This window comes from Polyergus mexicanus, unplaced genomic scaffold (assembly GCF_030449975.1).
Source record: "Polyergus mexicanus isolate NDT 795.1 unplaced genomic scaffold, iyPolMexi1.0 SCAF_13, whole genome shotgun sequence".
Taxonomy (NCBI): domain Eukaryota; kingdom Metazoa; phylum Arthropoda; class Insecta; order Hymenoptera; family Formicidae; genus Polyergus; species Polyergus mexicanus.
The window spans coordinates 998,621-1,022,849 of record NW_027223333.1 but is presented as its reverse complement, the minus strand read 5'-3'; the positions used below and the strand labels follow the sequence as shown (position 1 = coordinate 1,022,849).

Below are 24,229 nucleotides of genomic sequence, written 5' to 3'. Positions count from 1 at the left end.
CTTTTCTTTTTTGAGGAAAAGATGTGCGACGAAACCACAACGCCGTGGAGAACATCGCGCCGTTTCGTATTTTTCATTACGTTTTTTCATATATGTATATATAATATCATTTATCAATAGATATTTACACCAAGCCGTCCCATCCCGCGCGAACGAGCTTATTTCAAATAGAATTCGCTTTCACGTAGTGCCGTCAAACTATATATAGGCCCTATGCTCATATTGACAACAGGTGTATAATATATTTATATATTTATATATATATATATCTAATGATTTTTCGCTATCTATTTTACAAATACGAACAACCGCAAAACACACGGTGATCGATTCCTTTCGCGCGGACTTGCGCTATTTACTATCTGTCCGTCGCACGTGGAACTTGAGGCCGGAGGAAACGCGAAGTCACGGACTTATCGTCGCCACGTAAGCCACGTGACCGCCGCGACGTCATTAATCCTTAACGTGCGCCCTTAATCTGCGGATGCTGATAATCTCTTATAAGCTAATCTGTCAATTATTTTTCCCTACAAATACAAAAAGGCAGCGCGACACAGTAAACATCGAAGTGGCAGCCGAAATATTCTCGTTATATCAGGAATAGGTTTACACCTGACATTCGTTGCATTTATGTTTATGGTGAGATGCTCGGTGGGTAGAACGATTATCTGAAAATCAATAGATTCGGATTCCATTCTAGCCACTTTGCAAATGGAAAAGTGTATTTGAATGAGATTAATATCTTTCTGTGATAAAACAAATCCACTAATATATAAGATTTTCGCTGTAGCGGTAATTAAAAAGAAAGCTTTCTATAGGACGGAAATCTACAATGAAATTTTTGATGTTTATGATGTGTATAATATGAACGGCAAAAAATCTTGGACGTTACATTACGATAAAAGAATCCAAAGTAAAATTTGCAACAGATCGCAATAAAAAGAAAATTTTTCTAATTTTGTATTCAAATTTTGCAAAGTATATTTAAAAAATTTAAATAATTTAATGTATCTTAACATTGTGTTAAGATCATCTAGTGAAATGATCGCTATGAAAAAAAGGCTGCTATTATCTTATTTCTAATGAGAGAGAATTGTCATGCTGTAAACATCAAATGTAAACCCGATTGAATTTGCGTTTCTTGCAGGAAAATCAACACGATAAAGCTTTCAGCCTTAGAAATCATCCTCCACATTTCATGAAAATAACCGCGTGTCTCGTACTTTTCGGTATTCGGCTACCACTGCGACAACAATTCGCGACGTGATTCGTTCGGACTTTTCGTCTCTCTTGTTCTCTCTCTCTCTCTCTCTCTCTCTCTCTCTCTCTCTCGTCATTTTCCGCTCGAGCAAGTCTTATTAAATGCTTATTCTATAGAAGATCTAAAGTATGTCAATAGAAGATTGTCGATACCGAGTGGTCTGTTTTCGCCACCGACCGAAGAGAGTACCTTCGATCCACGAACCCAACCAACATCGCCACCCCTCGTACTCGGGAATCCCGCCTGAAAGTACATTGTTCTCTCACGGCGTTCTTCTTTCTAAATCTAATCTTATTGACTCCAAAAAAAAGAGTACGTCCGTTCCCTTCGATATCGGCGTCCCTTCTGCACTGGCTATGTCTCTTCAACGTGTGTTACGTTCATCACCGCAACGAGATAATTTGATTTCATATGTAATCCTAAACGTATTATTAACACGAGCAATCGCTCATTGATGCATTTATCTTCCCAGTTTTGGCGAAAGAGAGCCTCCGTTTTATTTCAATTTTTAAAATTTTTCGCCTTCTTCTCTATACTAAACGACGGTGGAAGATGTCTTTCTATGGTTGTTCGACGAAGTTTCAGACAGATTCCACGCACTGAACGTTTCCCGCGCGCCTTTCCAATCAACATTATCAGAAACGTATTTCATCTCTTGATAAGTGATCGCGGCTATTTTATCCTGAACACGTCCGGAAGGACCTGGTCTCAGAATATCGACTGTATTCTGCGCCGTTCCTCCATAATCTCTTCTTTTCGTCAGCAGTCTCGTCGTAACGTCCGGTCGCGTTTTCCGCAAACTCACGTCCGATTCCCACGGGCTACCCGAGGACCTGGACCAAGTTCTGGCGTCTATCGAATCTTCGCGTCCATCTCGATGATGCCAGACTCTCTCGTTGATCCGCTTACTAATCTCGTGTTGGAAGTCCGTGTGACGTTGCCGCACGAGTTTCTGATGATCTCTGCTGGCCCTTCGCAACTGCCGAAGCACCAACTCGATATACTTGAGCGCCTCGCCGTTCTCGGCCATTCGTTGTGCCCGATTCGTAGCCCCATCGTGACCCATGCCGCCCCGCGACCCTCGCCCTAGAAGTCGCTCGCACTCCGCACTGTAACGTTCCGTGTTATAGCGGATCCCGTCGTAGCGATATCGATTTCGTTCCAATTCATTAGCGAGGTGTCGCGGATCGCGCGTCGTCGAGCGTGAACCGAGCGTATACGTTTCGAAGGCACGGCCGAGTTCGAAGGTGGTTTCAGTTAGGCCCGAGTATCGACGGTTCTAATTCGGATAAATCCCCTGGCCTCATACATGCGTCGCTAACGTACCCACCGCGGACGTGCGCTTCACTGTTGCCATGGCGCCATTTGGACCGCCGGTAATGTAATGCGCTGACAATGGGGCCTGCAAAACAGAAAAGATTCTGAATTATTCGACAATTTAAGCCTTCCCTTTTTATTTAGAAATACTATTTTGTGTGTATGTGTGCGTGTGTGTGTGTCAAAGATATTTTTCTTTTTAAATTTCAAAAAAGTGTTTAATAATATTATTAATTATTAATTATTTAGTTTTCTTTTACAAAAATATACTACAAAATTATATAATTATATAATCTTTAATTATATCGATTATAAAAAAAAATGCTATAATAAATAATTCTTTCATTTCCTTTCTCCCTTGAGAAATTTTGCGGCAGTGATTCGCGTATTTATGAAAAAAAAAAAGATTAGACTACCCTCAGTATATTTTCACATTTCATATAACATTTACACTTAATTACATCAACTCATTAGAAATATATAACAGGCACTCTACAGCTAATATTTTCATCTATATCTATGTCATAAAATATGTAATATTCCAAATATTGAATTATACAATATGAAATACTATGAGAGCGGAAAAAAAGCACAAATTATATTTTGAATCTTCGCGGACAAGTAAGAATTAATTAAATTATTTTTTTTTCATTTTGATATGAAATAAAAAAAAAAGATTTGTGAAATTATATGCAATTTAAAATTTATGTATATTATTATGATATTTTCATATAATTATGAAGAGAAAAATTTTGAAGACTGTATGTCTCGCTATAGTACTTAACCGTTACATTGTTCTAAACATGTATGACTTTATTATTGGTTTATACTACTATTCTATTTAATAACTCATATATGCTGCATTATCCGTTTTTTATTTCATTCGTATACACTGCTTCGGTTATAATAATATATAATTGACATGCCTGGTTAAATAATAAAAATATAAATATAATATAAAAAAAAAACAGGCGATTTAGAAAAGGGTAACAAATAAATCAATTTAGAGTGTTTAATCCATGCATATCCTTCCAAGCACTAAAAAACCATATTTATATATTCTTTAATACCATGCTTAAACATCTTGAGATTAATGCAGATCGATAAAACTCAACCGTCATTCAAACGCAATTTACTTGATTATCAAATTTGTAATTCTCTTTTTTTCTTTCGCGAAACGCTTCGGATATTTACGTCTTATGTGAGGAACAGAGACAGAACGAGGCGGAAACAATTTAAAGCGGGAATTCATGCGATGGGGGAATTGGCCATACGGGGTAGGATTAGCGTTGCAAAATAAAAATAGCGCACGAGCAGCTGCAATGGCTTTGCAATATTGACAGCTTGCTTCCGATCTACTCCAAGCTGCACGAAGCTCCGCAACACTCTGGCAGGAGTGGAGAAGGGGTATCCAACCGACAACGTAACTACGTTTAGGAATTTGACATACATTCAGCATTGTGTACCAACCTGCGGGCCAGCGCCGTTCAAGGTATTCAAGCTATTCATTCTCATTGCCTGCGTGTACGGTGGCGGTGCCGGCGTGACTCCCGGCACGGCTGTGTGCGGCGCGTGTCGGAGCTGCTCGGCCGCTGACATTCTGTGTACGTTTGTAAGAAAGAAATGCAGAGTTAGTGAGATGCGGGAAATCAGACTCTTTTCCTCGTGTCGGAATTTATATCAGAGAGAGAGAGAGAGAGAGAGAGAGAGAGAGAGAGAGAGAGAGAGAGAGAAAGAGAGACAGAGAGAGAAATAAAGATACAGAGATGTAAGCAGTAATTGAATTTGATGACCTACAGAATCGTCGCAATTTCGGTTATATATACAAGAGCTTTTATGTGCATGTGCTTATTTTTTGTGTCTACATATTTATATAATAATTCGTGAAATTGGATAATGTAAAATTTATTTGAGATGTGACATGTGAGTTATACTACTCACAAAGCATTGTCCATCTTTTTTTTCGTTGCTATAAATATTTCTAACTTATAAATAATTAGATATTGTACTTCTTTTCGTTTTTTAAATGTTTGTAAAAAATATATTGAATATATTGAGATATTTTATATGATTGATTTGGAGTAGAGATCAATCTACATTATATAAAAGAGAGGTGATATGCGCGGGCCGAAATTGAGTTACTTTAAGAGACTTTAAATTTCCAAGTTTCAATTCCGTTGCACCTAGGCTCATCATTCCAAAGCATTTCTCTGCGATTTCTGTTCCTTTCTCTCTGTTTTGAAAGAAGAGGCATTTCACACAGACTTCTGCGACGGAGTCGGTCAACTTTTGTTATATATCTATATAATAAGCGCGCACCTGAATTGAAACCGTAACGAGTTCGTTCAGTTTCGGTTCATGAACCGAAACTAAACTTCAAAAGAGAGTCGCGTCGTCTCGATTCGTATTCGAGTCTGTTTGACTCGGAGATAGTTTCGGGCCTGGATCTGAATTGAAACAAAACACGTAAGATTGTGACCGTTTGCATCTCTGTGATGGAGAAAAATAAACAAGAAAGAAAGGTAAGAGTACGTATGAACCGAATACGGAAATGAAGAAGTATAGACTATGTATCTAAATACAATATTTCTTTTCGAGATCATCCTCCACTAGAGAGGATAAAATTTTGAAAAGAGCATCGCGAAACAAGAATTCTGAAAATTTCTTAGAAAACAAAATTCGATGCAAAGTTGTAGCGCGAAATTTATGTGAATTTAGAATGGATAGAATTCGAGATCTGTTTTCCGAGGATTTTGTCTTTTCTCCTCCCCCTCTTGTTGGCTGCTTTTTTAATAATCATCAAGCTCCTCCGCGTAATATTTTTTTTTTAAGGGAGGAAAATATTTTCCTACCAGCCAAACGCACTCCTCATATCTAATTTAGTTGTTCGCGACGAACGCGCGCATTCCCGGCACGTAGATTCTCGCACACGAGGATGACAAGCGCCCCTGCGACGTATACGTAAACGGAACGTGACGTAAAGTATCCACGGTCGATCAATGACATGGGCTAATTATAATTAGTCCGAGGCATTCGCGCAAGCTCAATTTAAAGGCTTTCATGACTATGTTGATACTCTGAGAAATTTTGGAAGTTTGATCGAGCGCGAGCGAGACTGTTCTCTCGGCTTACATAAAAGACCTATTACACTAAAATTACGATGGAAGTTTCCTACTTCTGCTATAGATTGTTCTATGCAGTTAAAGTCGACCGTTTTTGTCGAAAACAATGAAACAATCAATATTATGTTATAATAATGTAAATAAATGTATTATCCTTGTCCGAAGATATAGAAATGTATTATGTATATAAGCTTACCTGAGGTAGGGATTGCCATATGTCGCGGAAAATCGCGGATCGATCGGCGTTGTTTGCGGAGTCGAGGTGCCAAGATTGGCCGAGCTGAGTCCAATTTTTTTCGATGACAAAATGCCGCTCGATGGTATTCTGCTCAAGGACTCTCGCGAGGCGCCTACACTCTGTGTCGTCGGTGGCATATAGTCGCGAGTATAGTCAACGTATGGCACGTAACCGTTGTTGTTACTACCATCCTACAGAAACAAATACCATAAACTTGATTTTGCTAGTACAATAAATATAATAACAAGTATTTATTTAACATTTTATAACATTTTATAATCGCAAAAAATATTTAAAAAAAATGCAAATTTTACAAAATATTACAATATATATTATACTTTATGTTATGTTTACATTTTATATTATACAATATATAAATATAAAAATATTACAATTTTTTTTTTCAAGAGAATCATTAGAATATATATGAATGATGATTTCACTTACGTTATTCTTCGGCGGGAAGGAAGGCTCAGTGTAATCGGCGCTATAACGATAACCGGATAAAGGATTCGGTACTGGCCCAGCAAGTGCCAAGGCGTTCACCCCTCTGGTACTTCCTTCGCCTTCACTGTCAAGGGCCGTGACACTCTCCGCATTGCTGACGCTGGATCCTGCTCGGATATCCGCTTTGACGTCTGAGAGATTACTGCTCCTATCGCTTTCTCTGTATCGATCGGCATTAGAATCGGTCTCCTCTGTGTAGATGAAGAAAAAAATGTTAACACATAAGTGTCTATTTCTATATATATATAATATTCTTTTTTTAAATATTCCGCGTATATTTGCGAAATTATTATTATATACATTCGCATAAGAAGTAATTACTCACGCATATCGGTCTCTTGATTCTGCGCTGTCCGCGGCCTTGGTTGCTTAATACGATCGCGACATTGTAGAATGAGTATGACTATTATGCCAATCAGGATCAGGCAGACAACTAGTCCAACGATGATCAAGATTAATTGCCAATCGACTGGAATCAACGCTAAGCGTCATGCTTGGTTAAAATCTCGTTCGCCAGATGAAGAGAATGATGGCGCGCTGCTTATTAATGTATCGCATCTCCGTTTAAAAAAGTAGCACGAGTCAGAAACATTAAATTTTAGACATCTCTTGTATAACAACAATTCGCCCCTGTGTATATCTTGCTTGATACTTTTGTAGCTAAAATATAAATTTATTTTTTTATGATTTATTTCGAGATAAAGATCACAATTGTATATTGTAGCTGGTACCGCTTTTTAATTTCACCTCACTTTCATAAATTTTCCCTTTCCGGAATACAAGAACGTGCAACGTAACCGGAATTAAATTCGCCGATAATCGTCTGTCAAATAATATATTTGACGTACGTTGATGGTGAATCTTGGAGGCAATTATTTAATCGCGGGCAGCGATTAAAATAGTTTGCGAATCATTAACTCAAGAGCTAACTGCGCAAATGAGCTGATTTAGAATCTCTCTGATCTGACGAAAGTACGAACGACGACAAAGCGTTATGCGAACTTATTATTCTTACAAATTGTGATCTTCCGTAAAGGTACAAAAGGTTCGTTGCAAGAGAATTCAAATTATTGTTAAAAAAAAAGTATCAAGTAATTACACTTTGAGCAAGCGGTAATACAAACTTTTTCAATCCCGAGTCAACAGTTGTTAAAAATATATATTTCTCTCAAATATTGCAAGAAATAAATATAAAAACATGATGGCGGTTACATTCCAAAGTAGAGATTTAAATATCTCGTTTATATTTAGTTTTTGAATATCTCGCGAGATATCTACGTGTATTTTCTTTTCCAGTGTTATCTTCGTAAATATACCTGGATATAGTAAGTGCTCTGGCAGTATTTCAACTCCCTAATCATCCTCAAACTACTATATAATTTCAATCTGCTTGAAGAAGTAAATCGATTTATAACACACCGCTGGGTGGTTCCTATATACACATCTGTTCCTTGCGAATTTCATACATGATCGAATAGAAGAATGGAAATTTTTTATTTAATTTTTTTTTTTCTTTTTTATGATCTTTCAATGCCATATACGCTTGACGTACGCCTACGTACATTTGTCGCGATATTTTTAATGACGATTCCTTCATCTAGTTAAAAACAATTTTCCTTTAACAAAAATATCGGAGAAAAATTATTAAAATAAAGAGAGAAATTATATTTCTTCTCCTTTTCTTTCTCTTATTTAGAAAATATTGTAATGAAAATGTGAAACTATGCCATTAAAATGAATATCTAACACATACATACTGGCATATATAATCTCGAATTACAATTAGCTCGTAATCGTTAATATCATTTAAGCGTAAAATTGAGATTTTTAATAATATATCGTATTCATTATATATATTTCTCTCGTTTTAACGACAATTTGATAATAATGCGAGCATAAATTAAATTCAATCGAATTATACATAGTAGCAACAAAATATCGATAAATATTATTACTTACTCTTTATTCCAGAAGGAATATGTCGTTATTATATTAAAGACGACGGTTAATAGAAGAATGGAAATTTTTGATTAAATTTTTTTTTTCTTTTTTATAATCTTTCAATGCCATATACGCTTGACGTACGCCTACGTATATTTGTCGCGATATTTTTAATGACGATTCCTTCATCTAGTTAAAAACAATTTTCCTTTAACAAAAATATCGGAGAAAAATTATTAAAATAAGAAGAGAAATTATATTTCTTCTCCTTTTCTTTCTCTTATTTAACACATTTGAGAAAATATTGTAATGAAAATGTGAAACTATGCCATTAAAATGAATATCTAACACATACATACTGGCATATATAATCTCGAATTACAATTAGCTCGTAATCGTTAATATCATTTAAGCGTAAAATTAAGATTTTTAATAATATATCGTATTCATTATATATATTTCTCTCGTTTTAACGACAATTTGATAATAATGCGAGCGTAAATTAAATTCGATCGAATTATACATAGTGGCAACAAAATATCGATAAATATTATTACTTACTTTTTATTATAGAAATAATATATCGTTATTATATTAAACACGACGGTTTGAATGTGTGCTTCGTGTCTAATTACAGCCATGTTCATACGAGTCACCAATGACAAAAATTTAAGTCGACTTTGAACAATTCAATTTGTGTCTGTAATCCAATTATTTCATCTCTCTCTCTCTCTCTCTCTCTCTCTCGATATCAATAATCTAATTAATATTCTGATAAGATCCCGCATAAAGGTAGTCGCGCGCGATTTACTTTCTGGTAGGTACAATAAATTCAAGCATAGAATAAGGGTAGAGTACATAGAGTTGCGATCGTTGCGCGTCCTTGTGTTTTTGCTCCAAACTCCTCGTCCAATAAGAGAGCAGGAGGGGTTTCGAAGTACTATTTATGCTAGTTTCGGCGTCAGAAGATTTCACGTGATCGAAAATAAAGATACCGATTCGTCATGTTTGATCACGTGACGTTCGACGCTAAAAGATCCGTATCCGAGGGGGGGGGGGGTACGAAAAGATGCTTTTAGAATTAGCCGTGATGATCGGTTTCACCAATCAGCGATCAAGCGCCAGACGCTAGCTCGGTGCAAAGTTAAATGGCGATCGTGGCGCCCCCTTTGCGCCTTTTTCTCCATCCTAGGTAAATCCGCCCGCGAAACGAATCCGTACGAACGAGAATCGAGAGCGCTGAATCCAAGTGTTACGCGATCGTTTCGATCTGTTATTTTGGCCTTTGGCCTCGCGAGCGGTGTCCGTGATAGTCGCCGGTGATCGTCTCGCATTTCGTTCGTCGATCTTTCCGCAAATTCCGCGAAGTTAGCCGCGCGATTGCGTTGCCGCTCTCGACTAACCGCCAGAGTTCGCGTCGTATTCTTCTCGTGATTAGTCGAATCGCGATCGTTCGAAGATTCGAGTCCTTTTATCCGACTCCGGGCGAATTTTTCGTACGAGGGAGTACCGAGAGTGTTGAATTCAAATATCATTATTATTTCGGTCTGTCATTTTGGTCTCGCGAGCGATGCCCGTGATCCCTAGCGGTTGTCTGTCTCGGATTCGTCGATCTTTCCGGAAATTCCGCGAAGTTAGCCGCGCGCGATTGCGTTGCCATCTTAACTATACCAATCGCCAGATCGTCAGTTCGCGTCGCACCCTTCTCGTGATTAGTCGAATCGCGATCGTTCGAAGACTCGAGTCCTTTTATCCGACTCCGGGCGAATTTTTCGTACGAGGGAGTACCGAGAGTGTTGAATTCAAATATCATTATTATTTCGGTCTGTCATTTTGGTCTCGCGAGCGATGCCCGTGATCCCTAGCGGTCGTTTGTCTCGGATTCGTCGATCTTTCCGGAAATTCCGCGAAGTTAGCCGCGCGCGATTGCGTTGCCATCTTAACTATACTAATCGCCAGATCGCCAGTTCGCGTCGCACCCTTCTCGTGATTAGTCGAATCGCGATCGTTCGAAGACTCGAGTCCTTTTACCCGACTCCGGGCGAATTTTTCGTACGAGGGAGTACCGAGAGTGTTGAATTCAAATATCATTATTATTTCGGTCTGTCATTTTGGTCTCGCGAGCGATGCTCGTGATCCCTAGCGGTTGTCTGTCTCGGATTCGTCGATCTTTCCGGAAATTCCGCGAAGTTAGCCGCGCGCGATTGCGTTGCCATCTTAACTATACCAATCGCCAGATCGCCAGTTCGCGTCGCACCTTTCTCGTGATTAGTCGAATCGCGATCCGTCGAGGATTCGAGTCCTCTTATCCGACTTTGATCGAATTTTACGTACGAATAAGTATCGCGAATGTGATTCTAACAATGAGCGCGACTGTCCCATGCTATATTAATCGCTTTGGGCGAACTGCAATTGACCGCGGTACAACTAACTGCCGAATCATTTCAAAGCGTCTCGTCGAATCGACGCCATGTTTATACGGTAAATATTCGTTATCGCGTCTCGCGCGTATCTCGCGGCGCGAGTGTCATCGTCCACCATCCAGAATATCCGAAGAGTATTCCAAGGGCGAAGCGTCGCCCCGATGGATTAATCGAGACGCGATATTTCCGATTTTCGAGTAACGTTCGCGTCTCCCCCTCCCCTCTCCTCTTCCCCTCGCCGCCAAGAATCGCGTCGCGCGCTTCTCGGAATTCTCGTCGTCGCGCCACTTCTCGGAATTCTAGTCGTCGCGCCACTTCTCGGAATTCTCGTCGTCGCGCCACTTCTCGGAATTTTCTCGCATCACGTGATCACGTCGTCCCCTCGAATTTTGAAGAGAAAGTATATCTTCGGCGGGATATATCAAGAGCGCCGAATTAATCCCGCTGTCCCGTTGGCGAACATTTTTGCATCGATTAACGGGACTCGATCGCGATCAAGCGCGCCTTTTTCCACGATCATTTACGCGTCGCGTATTATTCGCGAGTGATATCTATAGTGTGTATACGCGAATAGCGGATACGGTGATCAATATTCAGAAGCGCATCGTGAACGGGCCGAGAGGAGGTATCGCGAGATATTGGATTATTGGAGAGACTGCGATGTTCGAGTAACGGTGAGTACATATATTCGTACGTGTAGTTTGCAATCCGGCAAAACAAGATAGCATAGATAATAGATTTATTTGGCGTATGTAATATTTCTCGAGGAATAAAATATATATATATATATATAATTCATCTTTTTCGCAAAGATATCGATATATATATATATATATATATATATATATATATATATATATGTGTGTGTGTGTGTGTGTGTGTGTGTATGATTAATTTCTAAGCGATTGAAAGAGGAAAGATTTTTTTTTTAAAGATTCTGTGTAAAAAGAGATGCAAATAGATAACGAGCCTAATAACGAGATAATTGTAAATGAAATAAAAACTGAAATTTAGAATTTTATGTTTTTATATCGTAAAATCATTTGATGGAAGAAAAAAAGATTTCAAGGTGTCTTAATATTGAGATTTCGAGTAAACCGCAAAATATATATCGAATCGATTTGCTTATTAAATATTTAATCGAACTATCAATTTGATATTAAATATTTATATATGATTATTTTCAATAGAGATATCAAGATATTGGAGAAAATATCTCGAGTAAATATTACATTATCAAAAATATATCAAACAAGAATACGAAATGAAAATGAAATTCTTCGCAAAATGAATTCATTATTCGACAATATATTTTCATGAAATTCTCGAATTCTTATTAGAAAGGATAAGGAGAGATAGCGCTAGCGTGAAAGAGAGAAGGGGATAATATACGACGGACTGTCAAAACTTACTGTGCGCTGTCAGCTTGATGATGGCGGAATCGGTGCCGAAGCTGTTTGCGACCGTGCAGTTGTAATCCCCGAAGTACGTCGATATGGGATCCAGCAGGGTGACAGTACTGACTATCCTCTCGCCCGTGTATTCCTCTTGCACGTAGAAGGGCGTATTGTTCGACGTGAAATTGAGCTCGCGACCGGCGAAACTCCACACCACCGATTCCGCTTTTGGCACAGATACCGCGGTGCACTTAACCTGGCAGACACAAATCAGGGAAAATGGCGGTGAAACAAAAAAAAAAAATACTGCGGTTAAGCGCGATTTCGTTCCCCTTTCCGCCTCGCCATCCTCGGATGGTGACCCGCAACACTCTCCTAAAAGTGTTTCGGGCAAAGAGAAAAATACGGCAATAGCGTCGTCACGTACCGTGTGTTAGGAACGTATAAGTATGTATATAGGACGTTGGCAAATTGCTTGGAAAAAAGTTCGTATGTCCATGTTCGCGAACAGCTTACATTTTTTTTTTAAATAGTGGTTAAAATCGATATAATTTTAATATAAGTTACGATAGAAAAATATGATAATACGATTATAAGTAAATATTAATATACATATATAGGACGTTGGCAAAATGCTTGGAAAAAAATTTGTATATCGATGTTCGCGAACGTATAGCTAATTTTTTTTTTTTTTTAAATAATAGTCAAAATCGATATAATTTTAATATAAGTCACGATAAAAAAATATTACATCGATTATAAATAGATATTAATTATTGACATTAAATTAAAATGTCGCTCATCATCGTTTTTTTTCTGGTTTCAACATGAAAAACTTACAATTAGTACATCCATCTGTCCGCTTTATATGGTAGAGTCTCGAGCATGTTTTTACGTCGCGCGGATAAAGTTAAAAATTATCCAGAACAAATTACAGTCTAACACAATGAGCGTTTCTTAATAACTCAAAAGATCTTTCCGGCGATACGTGGAGATAGGAAAGAAGAAAGCGAGAAGGAATTTCCACGCAATAATAATATACGTGATACGTGTGCGCGCGCGAGTGCGGTAGCGCTCAAGAAAATTACGCTGGTATCTATAATAATTAATTATCAATGATATCTAACCGGCCGAAGGAAGGAGGGGGAGGAAGGGAAGGACGCGTCTCTCGTCCTCGAAGAACGTTATTATAGTTACGCACCTTGACCACTCCCTCGTCGGGGACGTACTGGATCCTCTGCGAGACGATGCTCGGCGGGGCGCGAATATAGATGTTGGCGTAGCCTGTCAATTCCGGGAAGCCGGGCACCCGGGCCTTGCAATAGTAACGTCCGGCGGTGTCCGGGCCAACGAAGACGCTTATGTTGGGACTGGTGGCGACCGTTCGCTCCGAGTCCTCGTGGTACCAGAGTATCTCCGGCGCCGGATTCCCGTCTACGTCGCACTGCAGGATCTCGGTGGCGCCGTAATGCGTTTCCACGGATACGGGCGGGTGCCGAAACTGCGGACCGTCTGAGGAGGAAAAATTCAATTTTAACCCCCGGGTCAGTTCCGCGAAACGAACTCGCGCAAGAATGTTACTTTCTCTCGCTCTCTGTCTCTCTTTCCTTTCCTTTATATAAGCCGTCTATATTCTAGTATACGGTTTATTTTCAGAGCAGGAGAGAACGCGTTTCCATTCTATTTTATACATCATTACGGGATTGCTCCTTTAATATATCCACTCGCACGACTGCTTTACGATAATACGAAATTTTTTTTTAGCTTGGCGAGCACGCGCAGCATTCTATTTTATATAGCTACGCGATTGTATCTTTAATCCGATGATTTTATTTCCGAGACGAAATTAATGCTGGTATCCTTATGCGGATCACGAAAATTGCGAGAAATGAATAGAGAGTAAAGGAAAATTTATATTGGAATCTTACGCGTGACATTTTCCTCCGAGAGAGTATCTGCGTTTGCTACGCAAGCTGATTATATTTTATACGGAAAATTAAATTTTCGTCACACTTACATCTTATATCTAAGGTTTGGCTCTCCTCGCTTTTACCAACGTCGTTAGAAACCTCGCACTTTACGGTCGCGTCGTGCAGGTCGCGAGTAGCGTTGTGAATGATCATCTCCGTGGTGTAATCGCCAATCACCTTTTTCTTATTGATAAACCACCTGAAAAAGGAAAGGTGAGATGGAGAGACACACCGCTTGTGGAAAAGAAGCATACAATAGAAGTTGTAAAGCGGAATTATATATTTACATAACAATATCCGGATCGTATGTAATAAACAGGTGACCCGAAACTCACTGGTTATCAGGCACATCACATTTTTCATAATTTTCTCGCGCTTTTTTCCCTCCACAATTCTATAACATATTTCTCGCGTCGCCTTTTACCCTTATCTCGCCTTTCGGATTAATACGACTTTTTTAAATTACTGTAATTCTGTCCTCTACAAAATCGCAAAATTTACACCCCCCCCCTTTTTTTTTTTCTTTGTGAAGTAGTTTGATTTTGTCTTAATAAATATTTAATCCTTTCTCGCGTCTCGGCTTTCAACATACATACATCTCGATAATGAGATATCTCAGCTTGGGATACTCCTAAAATTAATTTGAAATTAAAATATCTAAAGTCCAGCGTTATTTATATTTCTCAATTTTTTTTTTTTTTTTTTTTTATGTCTACATATATAATCTCTCTATTTTGTGAAAAATTATTATGTCTCGATATATATATATATATAAAGTTGACTTTGGTCCAGGAATAGACTTTTATAAATTTTGTAACGTCGGTTTGAAGACATTTTGTGCACGTGCTTTATGACGTTTCTTTATCGCGAAGTGCTCTCTGCCACTCGGCTTCTGCCAGCCAAAGCGTCCTCTCGAAGGATTCGAGTGATTTATCCCGAGCATCGTTTGGCCACAACAATCGACGAAAAGAGCCTCGGTGTCGTCGTTTCGAATGGTAATAAACGGGCGAGGGCAGGCTGCGCTTTTCACAGCGGCCAAGCGGCCTTCGCGTACAATCAGCGAGAAGAAGAGAGAGAGAGAGAAGAAAGGGAAGAGGGAGAGAAGCCGAATCGAACGACGACTTACCGAGCTCGTGTGTCTCCGGAAGGGAGAGAAAGAGAGAGACTACAGTGTGCAACATCGCCACCGTCCCCTCTTTCGCCCCCTTCGCGTCGCGATCGATTTTATCGAGGCCGTCCGATAGACAATTTACCTCGCAAAGATGTCGGCAAAAGCGCGGTGTCTACGTAGATTCGCGCGAGTACCTCGCCATAACGACTCGATGAACATTGAGGGTGTCTCTTTAGGTCATCCCGGTAGAGGTCAATTCTTTCGTATGCGCTTCTACAGGATGTTCGAAAAATAGGCGATGGAATTGCAAAAGAATATTCTACGCGAATAATGCGACAGTTCTACAAATCCGGAAGTCTATCTATTTTAAAAATATGTATATCTATTTCGGATTTTTTCTCTTTTTTTTTTATTTTTTTTTTATTTTGCCTTCTTCGCAATCTTCGAGTTAAATTTATCCGTCGAAGCGATTTCGATTTTACGAAAATACATGTAGCGCAAAATTAATTGACCCAATCCCAAGTTAAATCTTCCCTATCTCATCCCTTTTTCCTTGTTCCCTCGAAAATTATACAGTCGTTCGTTGTAACGAGATCATCGAGAAACTGATACGATCCATAGCGGATAATGATTTTGTCTTTGTTATTCAACGCCGCGCGAACGCAACGAGAGTCACGTCGCGTCGTCGATCTCCCGGTCCTCACCTCAGTTTTCACTCGAGTTCGTATCTCTTTTATGGGCCGTGGCGCCGTGACGACGACCGGCGTAAAAAGCTGCAAAAAGCTGCGAAAGCTATAAAAGCTGTTAAAGCGACTGGCAACTAACGTTTGTTATCCTCCCTACAATGTGATCCTCTGACTGCTCTTTACTCGTTTCACCGTCTATCCTATTATCTGTGAATCGCCATAAGCTGGTCAAGAGTTACCCCCCCCCCCTTTTTTTTTTTCATCAAGCTTCAACACACATTGCTTACGCTCGAAAGAAACCTGTGACGATTCGAAAAAGAAAAAGATCGATTTCGAGCTTTTTATATCCGTGTAAAAACGTTTCGTTCGGTTTATGCTCGGAAAAAGAAATTCGCAGTTTAAATCCCGCTCTCCCCCCCTCTCTCGCTCTCTCTCTCTCTCTCTCTCTCTCTCTCTCTGCGGTAAATTGAAATATTTCTCTTCTGTCGCTAATTACATCAAGTCAAGCTACTAAATTCACTCGGTGAAATATGGTAATGTAATATAGAAACCGTGTTACGTCGATATTATTGTATATATCGAGCGTTCGTAAAGAGCGAAATTATCGTCGAGTCGATTTAATCCAAGTGACGATCCGATAATCGCGTATAAATTAATACGGCACGGACGGGTCCCTTCTTTTTTCCCCGACGGGGATGTTGCGTAACGAATAATTTAAAAGCAATCAAAGCGGAGTGAGAGAGACCGCAAACGCGGCCCCGCGCGTTAACACGTGCGCGCGCAACGCCGTCCTGAATTTGACATTGTCCTCTTTGTAGCGGAGGCGGATATCGATCATCCGCCTTCTCTTTGTCACTCGCAGCCAGTGTACACGAGCAACGCGACTCACGTTTTGCTTACGCGGTATCGCTCACGGCATCGCTCACCTGTAGCGACGCGATACGAGAAGAGAGAAACTATCGATATTTTGGAAACTTTAAGTAGCTTAAGGCTTACGGAGAATGGATCGTCTTAAGCGGGGCAAGAGGGAGAGAATGGGGGGGGGGAACAATTGATACGCGAGAGCCGGATCACTCTGTCATTCTATTTTATATTATATATATATATATACAAAAAGAGGAAGATCTCTTTCTCTCGACTTATATATTGTTATCGCTTTTTCATTTGTTTTATTGAAAAATTTGTTCGAAGAATGATTTGAAATTCGAAAAATTAAAATACGTAGCCGTCGTCTTTTCGAGGACGGCGCTTCTCGATATCATGTAAAAGATAATTCGATTATACGTCGATATTCGCGATATCAGCTGTCAATACCCTTTTTATCGATATTTTGCCTTGTATTAATTACGAAGATACGTAAGAGTAGCTTGCGATTATTTTGAAACCCAAGCTCAATTATATATTATATTGATCTTAATCTCAAACTAGCAGGCGATCCAATTCGGGATGGATTTGCTGGTGGTTGTCGTAAATGATAAAGTTGACTTTATTTTCAAGAAATAATTATTAGTCTCGTAATTTAACTAGCTTCGTACATTATTTCGCATCGAGATCATGCAAATTCATAATCTCTTCCAAAGTATTTATGTAACTTTATTATAATATTATCCTATCTCAAATATTCTCTCGCGATACGCGATTGAAAAAGTATATGTTTGAATTTCTCTATTTCTACTTTTCTATTTGATATTAATAAAAGAAGCGTCGAGATATATTTCCTTGCCGCTCACCTGTATTCCACGTCAGGTGGATTGGCCTCGGCGCAACATTTGAACCTGAGCTCGGAGCCTTCGACGATGCGATCGATCTTCGAGAGGGACACCTTCGGTGCGTAACGTACCTGAAAACAAACAAAACGTGTAAATCGAGACCACGGGTCTCCACAATTTTTCTTTCCGTTTCGCAAACGCAGGAATCGAATATACGGCCCGTTCGATATTATCGTCATGCCTCTCGTCCCGAATGTGCGTAGTCCGGAATAATAATGATGCATAACCATTACCATACGCGCGTTCGAAATTTTCGAAACGTTCGTTATATATTTCATCGGGGGAAATAGGAGATATATCCCGTAATATATCGTTCAAACCCGATACAGTTTTTCCGAATGAAACGAAATTTTAACCTTTCAATTTTAAGTATCATTCTGAAACCTTTTCGTAGCTTTATCATATTTGTCGTGTGCCATTTAAAATTCCATCATCCTTTTTCAAAGTTATCGCGTGCTTTCAAGGCAAATGTTTTACGTCTCAGATTTATGATATTTTTCTTCATAGATACATTTTTTTTGTTAAATGAATCTTTCGCGATACAAAAATGTCGAAGAATTATTAATATTTTTCGTGCAAATCATTAAAGACGAGATATTTCTTACGAGTCAATCTTCAAGATTGCAATTTATAAGAATTTAGTCTTTAATACACATTTCCAGCGAATATATAACTGAAATTTAATTTAACCATTTATATACACATAAAGATATTTAATTTTGATATGAAAAATCAATATTACATTAAAAAGTTAATATTACGTTATCGCGACGATATCAAACGGTATTTGATTAAATTTTGCTCCGAACAAAAATCGAATTACATCGGATGATCCATAAGAGAGGGAAAGGAAATTATTTTTTAACGACAAATACCTCAAAAGAAATCGGCTCTAAATTGTCGAAAGAAAATTTAGCCATGATAATGTAATAAAAACGGGACTCTCCGTAGATCGAATATTAAATCGTTTTATCAACGCGCGTACGCGGGTAATAAAGAAAAAGTATGTCGAGAGGAAATACGAGAGTTCGCTCCAACTCACTTGCGTAAGAATCGCTTTCAATTAGGGCGACATAAACGTCGAACTTATATTAACAGTCTTGAAAAGAGAGCGCTGGCGATATGTATGTATATATATATCCGTGTAGAAGAGTTGAGTAATAACTCGTGAAAATTTTCTGCCGAGACCGGTGGCCACGGTATGGCGCCGTTTCATAATATCGCGCCGTCCTCGACGTCATCGTCGTCGTCGTCGTCGTCGTCGTCGTCGCAAATTCGAATGTTCTGCCGGGGCAAAAATCTCCGCGATTTCGCTTCGTTGCCCTTTCCATGAAACTATTTGTTCCCTTTGCCACTTCGGATAATGGAGTCTACGTCTCTCTAAAGAAAAGAGGGCGGAAGTAGTATCCGGAGAGAGAGAGAGAGAGAGAGAGAGAGAGAGTGCCAAAGTAACTCGCGCACTCTCGCAACACGAAAGTTGCGCCAGCGGATGGCGATTACCGCGCGCTAACCGCTTCTCAAGACACGACGTTAATTATTATACGTCGCCTCGTTACCCTCGTTACCCTCCCCGCTCACCACCCTCCCGGCCTGCGCTTTCGCGCGACTCGCGTTAATTTCTTCCTCCGGTCAGCGAGTAAAAAGAGCGCGAGCGCGCAAAAGGCAGTGATTTTATTTCCCTTTAAGCGAGATTTCTATCTTCTCTCTCTTTCTTTCCCTCCCTCCCTCTCCCGCTTTCATTCTCTTTTATTCTCCTTTGATTTCTCGTTGACGGTACGTCCGCTCGCGAACTTTATTTCAGAATATTATTCTGCAATATTTTTTTCCAAGGGAGAGAGAAGCGCGCGCAGTAACTGTCGCAAGTTCAGAGGAAGTTCTTATTAAAATTATATGTAAATTTTGGATCTCGTGTTTGTCGAGACTCGGGGCCTTAATTACCGGTAACTTACCTCGACGCGTAGTTTGGCGCTTTGCGGCGAACGATCCGCCGCATTTTGACTTTGGCACGTGAAGGTCGTGTTGTCGTGATCCTTTCGCGGCATCACTCTCAGAGTGGACTTTACCGTGTAGAGCGGACCGTTATCGAAGGGTTCCTTTGAGGTTTTCATGCCGCGATGTAGCACGTTGCCCAGTCCATCGATCCACGTGATCTGCAAGAAACGTCGCAGTTAAAAATAGCGTAGCTCGAGAAAACACCCGTGCGAGGGAATTGACCCGTGACCTCTTATCCTTTTATTACCATAATAGTGTATCCGTGGGACCTAAAAACTTTAAGCTCTCTCTCTCTCTCTCTCTCTCTCTTTTTTTTCCCCCGAAGAAAATTGTTTCAACGAACACACGCGCAGGCATCCTATTCTGGCATCGCGCTAGTTTTTATTAATTGACGACACGCCTCGAGTATGTTTTCGAAATAATATATCGGATTTTTTGTTTCTGAAAATATAGCTCGGAGCGAGAAAATCGAAAAGAAAAATGAAAAATAGTTTCTACAACGTTATCCAATTACAATGATGGATTCTATTTATGGGTAAAACTCAATAGTTCTCAAGTTGTTGGGAGGGATGCGTAGGATTAATTAATAATGTAGAACAAATTTACGTGCATAATGATTGATTAACATGATTGTTGTATCGAGGCCTGTGTTCAAACATAGTCGTGCGCGGGCGCGCGCTCACGTATATGCATGCGTGTCGCGGAAATCAAGCTTATCGGCACTAATTAGACACCTCATGCGAGAGTTCCCGCTGTTTGTTATCGATATGAGATCTCCGGCCTGCAAGTGCCGCAGCGCGTCCTTCCGCGTTCACCGTGTTAGGGATCACTGGAATAATCGTATTTCCACACAAACGCCGCTATACTGATTACAATTGACCGTGTCATGCCGTATCACGATTTATCCACTCGTCGCACACAATTTTTATTCTGTATTTATTGTAATTTCTCAATTTCACTCACAAGTTTTTTTTCTTTTTTTTTTTTTCCGGTAATATTTACATTTCTCGAAGCATTTCTCGATTACTCTGATAACCCTGTTTTTCTGATTAATAATCAGTAGATTCGTAATCAGTAACGTGCAATTTATCGCGCGTGTATTCGTACTTGAATAAAAAATCATAAAATATACTAATATTTGTACATTCTCGTATCATTTTTCCCGTTATGTATTATATATATATATTTAAAAAAAAAAAAGTTATATCTGGCGTAGAATATCCATATAATAATATAAACGACGTTGCATAATCCAATTTAAATAACTTACTTTTTTTTTTTTTTTTTCCCCGAGATAACATTCTGCATGATAAATTATAAACTTTCGAGTATATGTTTCGAAATGCAATTGGTTCCACATGCGCAGCCGGAGGATGCGATGTTATAATCAGAGTCGCTAGTTTGCACGATGACGCAATACTAAAGTTATTATACCTCAAACCTGAGAGAAGGGAGAGAGAGAGAGTATAATGTATGTAATATTACGCATTCCCATAAATATGAAGACAACTTGAATCGTGTTTAGATACACCGGAAATCGCAACAATTTGCCTTCTCTCTCGCAATCAACGCATCGAATATGCTTTTTTCGTTGACGGTTCCTTCGCGCGGGCTCGTAACCGCTTTTCTAACCGCGACCTCCGCAGGAAATCGATCTCGTTCGCTCTAATTAGGAGTTTTGCGGTCCCGCGGTGCAGTGCCATTTACTATTGTGTGTCACGAGTGCGAGTGAAATTACCGCGCCAAGTACATTTGCCTAAAGGGAACGAAGAAACAAGGATCGGAGCGCGCGGTTATACTTTTACGCCTTCCCTTATATAATCTCTCCGTATAAGGTAACACGCGCAATATACATTTTCTCATAAAACTCGCCCGCAGCTAATTTTCGCGAGAGACGATATTATTTTTTTAACGGCGAAATTTATAATTTCCGAGAAGGAAAAGAGATAATGAAAGAAGTAAAAACGACTCGTGTGTGCGGCGCGATGTATGATGAAAAATCATATTAACGACTGAAACAATAATCATTTCACCCCCCCCCCCACCCTCCCCGCGGAAAGAGATATCATTCATCCCAAAACCATAATTGTACGGACCAAGTTAACCCGTTTTTTTTTCTGTTTTTTTCCCCAATCCCTAATCCTTATATTTCAATAAACACGGCTGTCGAGCTAATCTTTATCGAACGTTCGCATTATCCTTTCGCTCGTTTAATACGATATTCATTTTCTTCTACCCGTTCCCCCCCCCCCCCCCCCCGACATTAAAGCGTGCATTTCACATTTTCTGATCAGGAGCGGCGGGAATACACACGCGGCTAGAGATTTCGAAGCGCGCTCGCGCGCGTCCAGTTTTATTACGAAGCGTATTGAGAATCGTATCAAGTATATCCCGTAGCGGTTTTCTCCGGTAAGATGAATAGATTCACAACTAATAATTTCCCGTGGGTATCCGCGCGGTCTCCTCCCTCCCCTCGTCCCGGCACCCTCATACGGACCATTCGCGCGATGGACAATAGCTCTGAAAGTGGAGTTACGGGATATAGAATAAGCGGCGCGACGAGGCGGAGAGAAAACGTTAGAGTAATGGTAGAAGAAAGAGAGAGAGAGAGAGAGAGAGAGAGAGAGAGAGAGAGAAAAGGGTGAGAGAGAGAGAGGTGAAGAAAAGCGGAGGCAGGGAATTGCGCGAGTAAATGCCCTATCCCGTTGTTGGAGCTGTTTAATTACTAGTTATCAGTTGAAAGGCAAACGGAGAGACGGGAGGAAGGAGGAAGAGAGAAGCGAAATCGGATTATGGCGAGAGCTCTGCAGCGAGGCATCCGACTGTGGTGACTCTGAATTTCTCGCGGAATTACACCTCCGTCCCTCTTGCTCTCTCGGGCGTTTCCTTCCTTCCCCTCCCTCTCCCGCTCCCACCCGCTCCCCCTTTATCCTTTTCTCCCGGTGCGATTCGCCTAATGAAGGTCGATAAGGCTTGCGATAGATTCAGCAATATCGGCGACTTTAGATAGAGCGAGCGCCACCGATAGAACGAGATGGCTTGTACATTAAGTCGTAAAATCGAGAGATCTGCATTTATTAAATGTTTCCTTCGATTTTATCTCGCCGAGAGATACCCCGAGATTTTTCAAGACGAATTAATCCGGATAATTACGGTGGATTGTTATCGCTCGTATTTATATATATACATGTTTTACACGTTTGCCGCATACTTTCGTCGTACGACTCGTTACTTATAAATAGAATAAGGGAGCAATAATAAGGTAATATAAAAGTAATATTAAAATCCTGTCTTGTGGAAACTTTGCGGTATCTCGGAACGGGAATTTTCGCGGCAATACGACAGAAAGTCGTCTTGGAACTTTGGAGTCGTCGGAAAGACGAAGGGGCCGAAAAGAAAGAGAGAGAGAGAGAGAGAAATGCCATTAGAATGAAAGTGTGCGGCATACAATAATTTAAACAATTGCGTGAGAATCGCGGGAAATAGACGTCACGTGTTTGAGAACAATTATTAGAGACGCGCTGCTTAATATTAATTTTGGAATTATACGCGACCGAGACAACTTCGTAGTTGCCCGACTTTGTGGAAATTATTTCAGAAAATCCTGCTGTTTTATTCATTCCCGTCGTAAACTTTTCGATACGCGAGGCGCAGCAAGCGGAATGCGAATAAAGGAACAAGCGAATTCTAAGGGCGCAGTCTACCGAATATTTAATTAACCCCTCTCGATACTCCTTTCTTTTCGCGTGGAAAAAAAAAACAAACAAACATACAACGATACAATTATTTATATTTTCATTTCATTAAAAATGATATTTAGCGCACTTTGATCTTTGTTACTTCAATTTAATTTGTCTCTTTGCAATCTAATTTAATTTAATATACATAAATTATCACACTTTAAACATATCGAACAACTGCCCAGACATATTGTATAATCGAAGATTTATTTTTTTATTTTTCTTCCAAGGTATATACGTATAATGAATGATTTGGAAAATGGGATTTTTATAAATACATTTTGGGTAAAAGGCGCGCGTGAATTTCGATAACGCGGCGTTCATTTATTTGCGAGCGTTAAATATAAAATGTCAAACGACAAGAAAAATGTCCAACGGCAAACGAGAGCGAATAAAAAATCAAATATAAATATGCATTGCACCGTTTGGATATAACTAGATCGCTCGTCGTCTATCGCCTACGGCGACTCATGGACCGGTAACAGATTTCGAATCGACACATCGCGAACTCGTCACCAAATAGTTTCGTCTCATTCGCGATGAGCATTTAATGTTGAAAGTTTTAGCTATTGCTATAGACAAATTTCTACTAAAAAAACATTTGGACTCTAAATATGCAGGAAATATATTCTACACGTTTATATGTATGTGTATTGTATACATATATCTCTTGCGATTATTAATTTCTAATTATTATATAATATTTTACGATACTTTTTAGATATTGTTATATGTGATGGGCAGAAAAAAAAAGA

The 24,229-nt window shown here is 39.6% G+C and overlaps 2 protein-coding genes across 5 annotated transcripts in view; one reads left to right on the top strand and one right to left on the bottom strand.

The window, feature by feature from the left end:
• Window positions 1-2,562: 2,562 nt before the first annotated feature.
• LOC138938501 (irregular chiasm C-roughest protein) overlaps window positions 2,563-24,229 on the bottom strand; it is a 124,245-nt gene continuing 102,578 nt past the window's right edge. For 2 of the 4 annotated variants that reach the window (XM_070305531.1, XM_070305533.1), the window contains 10 exons: window positions 19,692-19,892; window positions 17,704-17,813; window positions 14,224-14,375; window positions 13,408-13,718; window positions 12,222-12,462; window positions 6,771-6,926; window positions 6,386-6,636; window positions 5,897-6,129; window positions 4,049-4,178; window positions 2,563-2,663 (listed from right to left, as the gene is read on the bottom strand). In XM_070305531.1, the coding sequence (XP_070161632.1) occupies window positions 2,565-2,663; window positions 4,049-4,178; window positions 5,897-6,129; window positions 6,386-6,636; window positions 6,771-6,926; window positions 12,222-12,462; window positions 13,408-13,718; window positions 14,224-14,375; window positions 17,704-17,813; window positions 19,692-19,892 (1,884 nt within the window). In that variant the 3' untranslated portion in view covers window positions 2,563-2,564. The remainder of the gene's footprint in view (window positions 2,664-4,048; window positions 4,179-5,896; window positions 6,130-6,385; window positions 6,637-6,770; window positions 6,927-12,221; window positions 12,463-13,407; window positions 13,719-14,223; window positions 14,376-17,703; window positions 17,814-19,691; window positions 19,893-24,229) is intronic. The other 2 variants (XM_070305532.1, XM_070305534.1) reach the window with 2 other exon arrangements.
• The window catches only part of LOC138938506 (uncharacterized), a 184,584-nt gene continuing 171,130 nt past the window's right edge, over window positions 10,776-24,229 (top strand). The window contains exon 1 of the transcript XR_011447716.1: window positions 10,776-11,483. The gene's annotated coding sequence lies outside the window, so the exon portion shown is untranslated. The remainder of the gene's footprint in view (window positions 11,484-24,229) is intronic.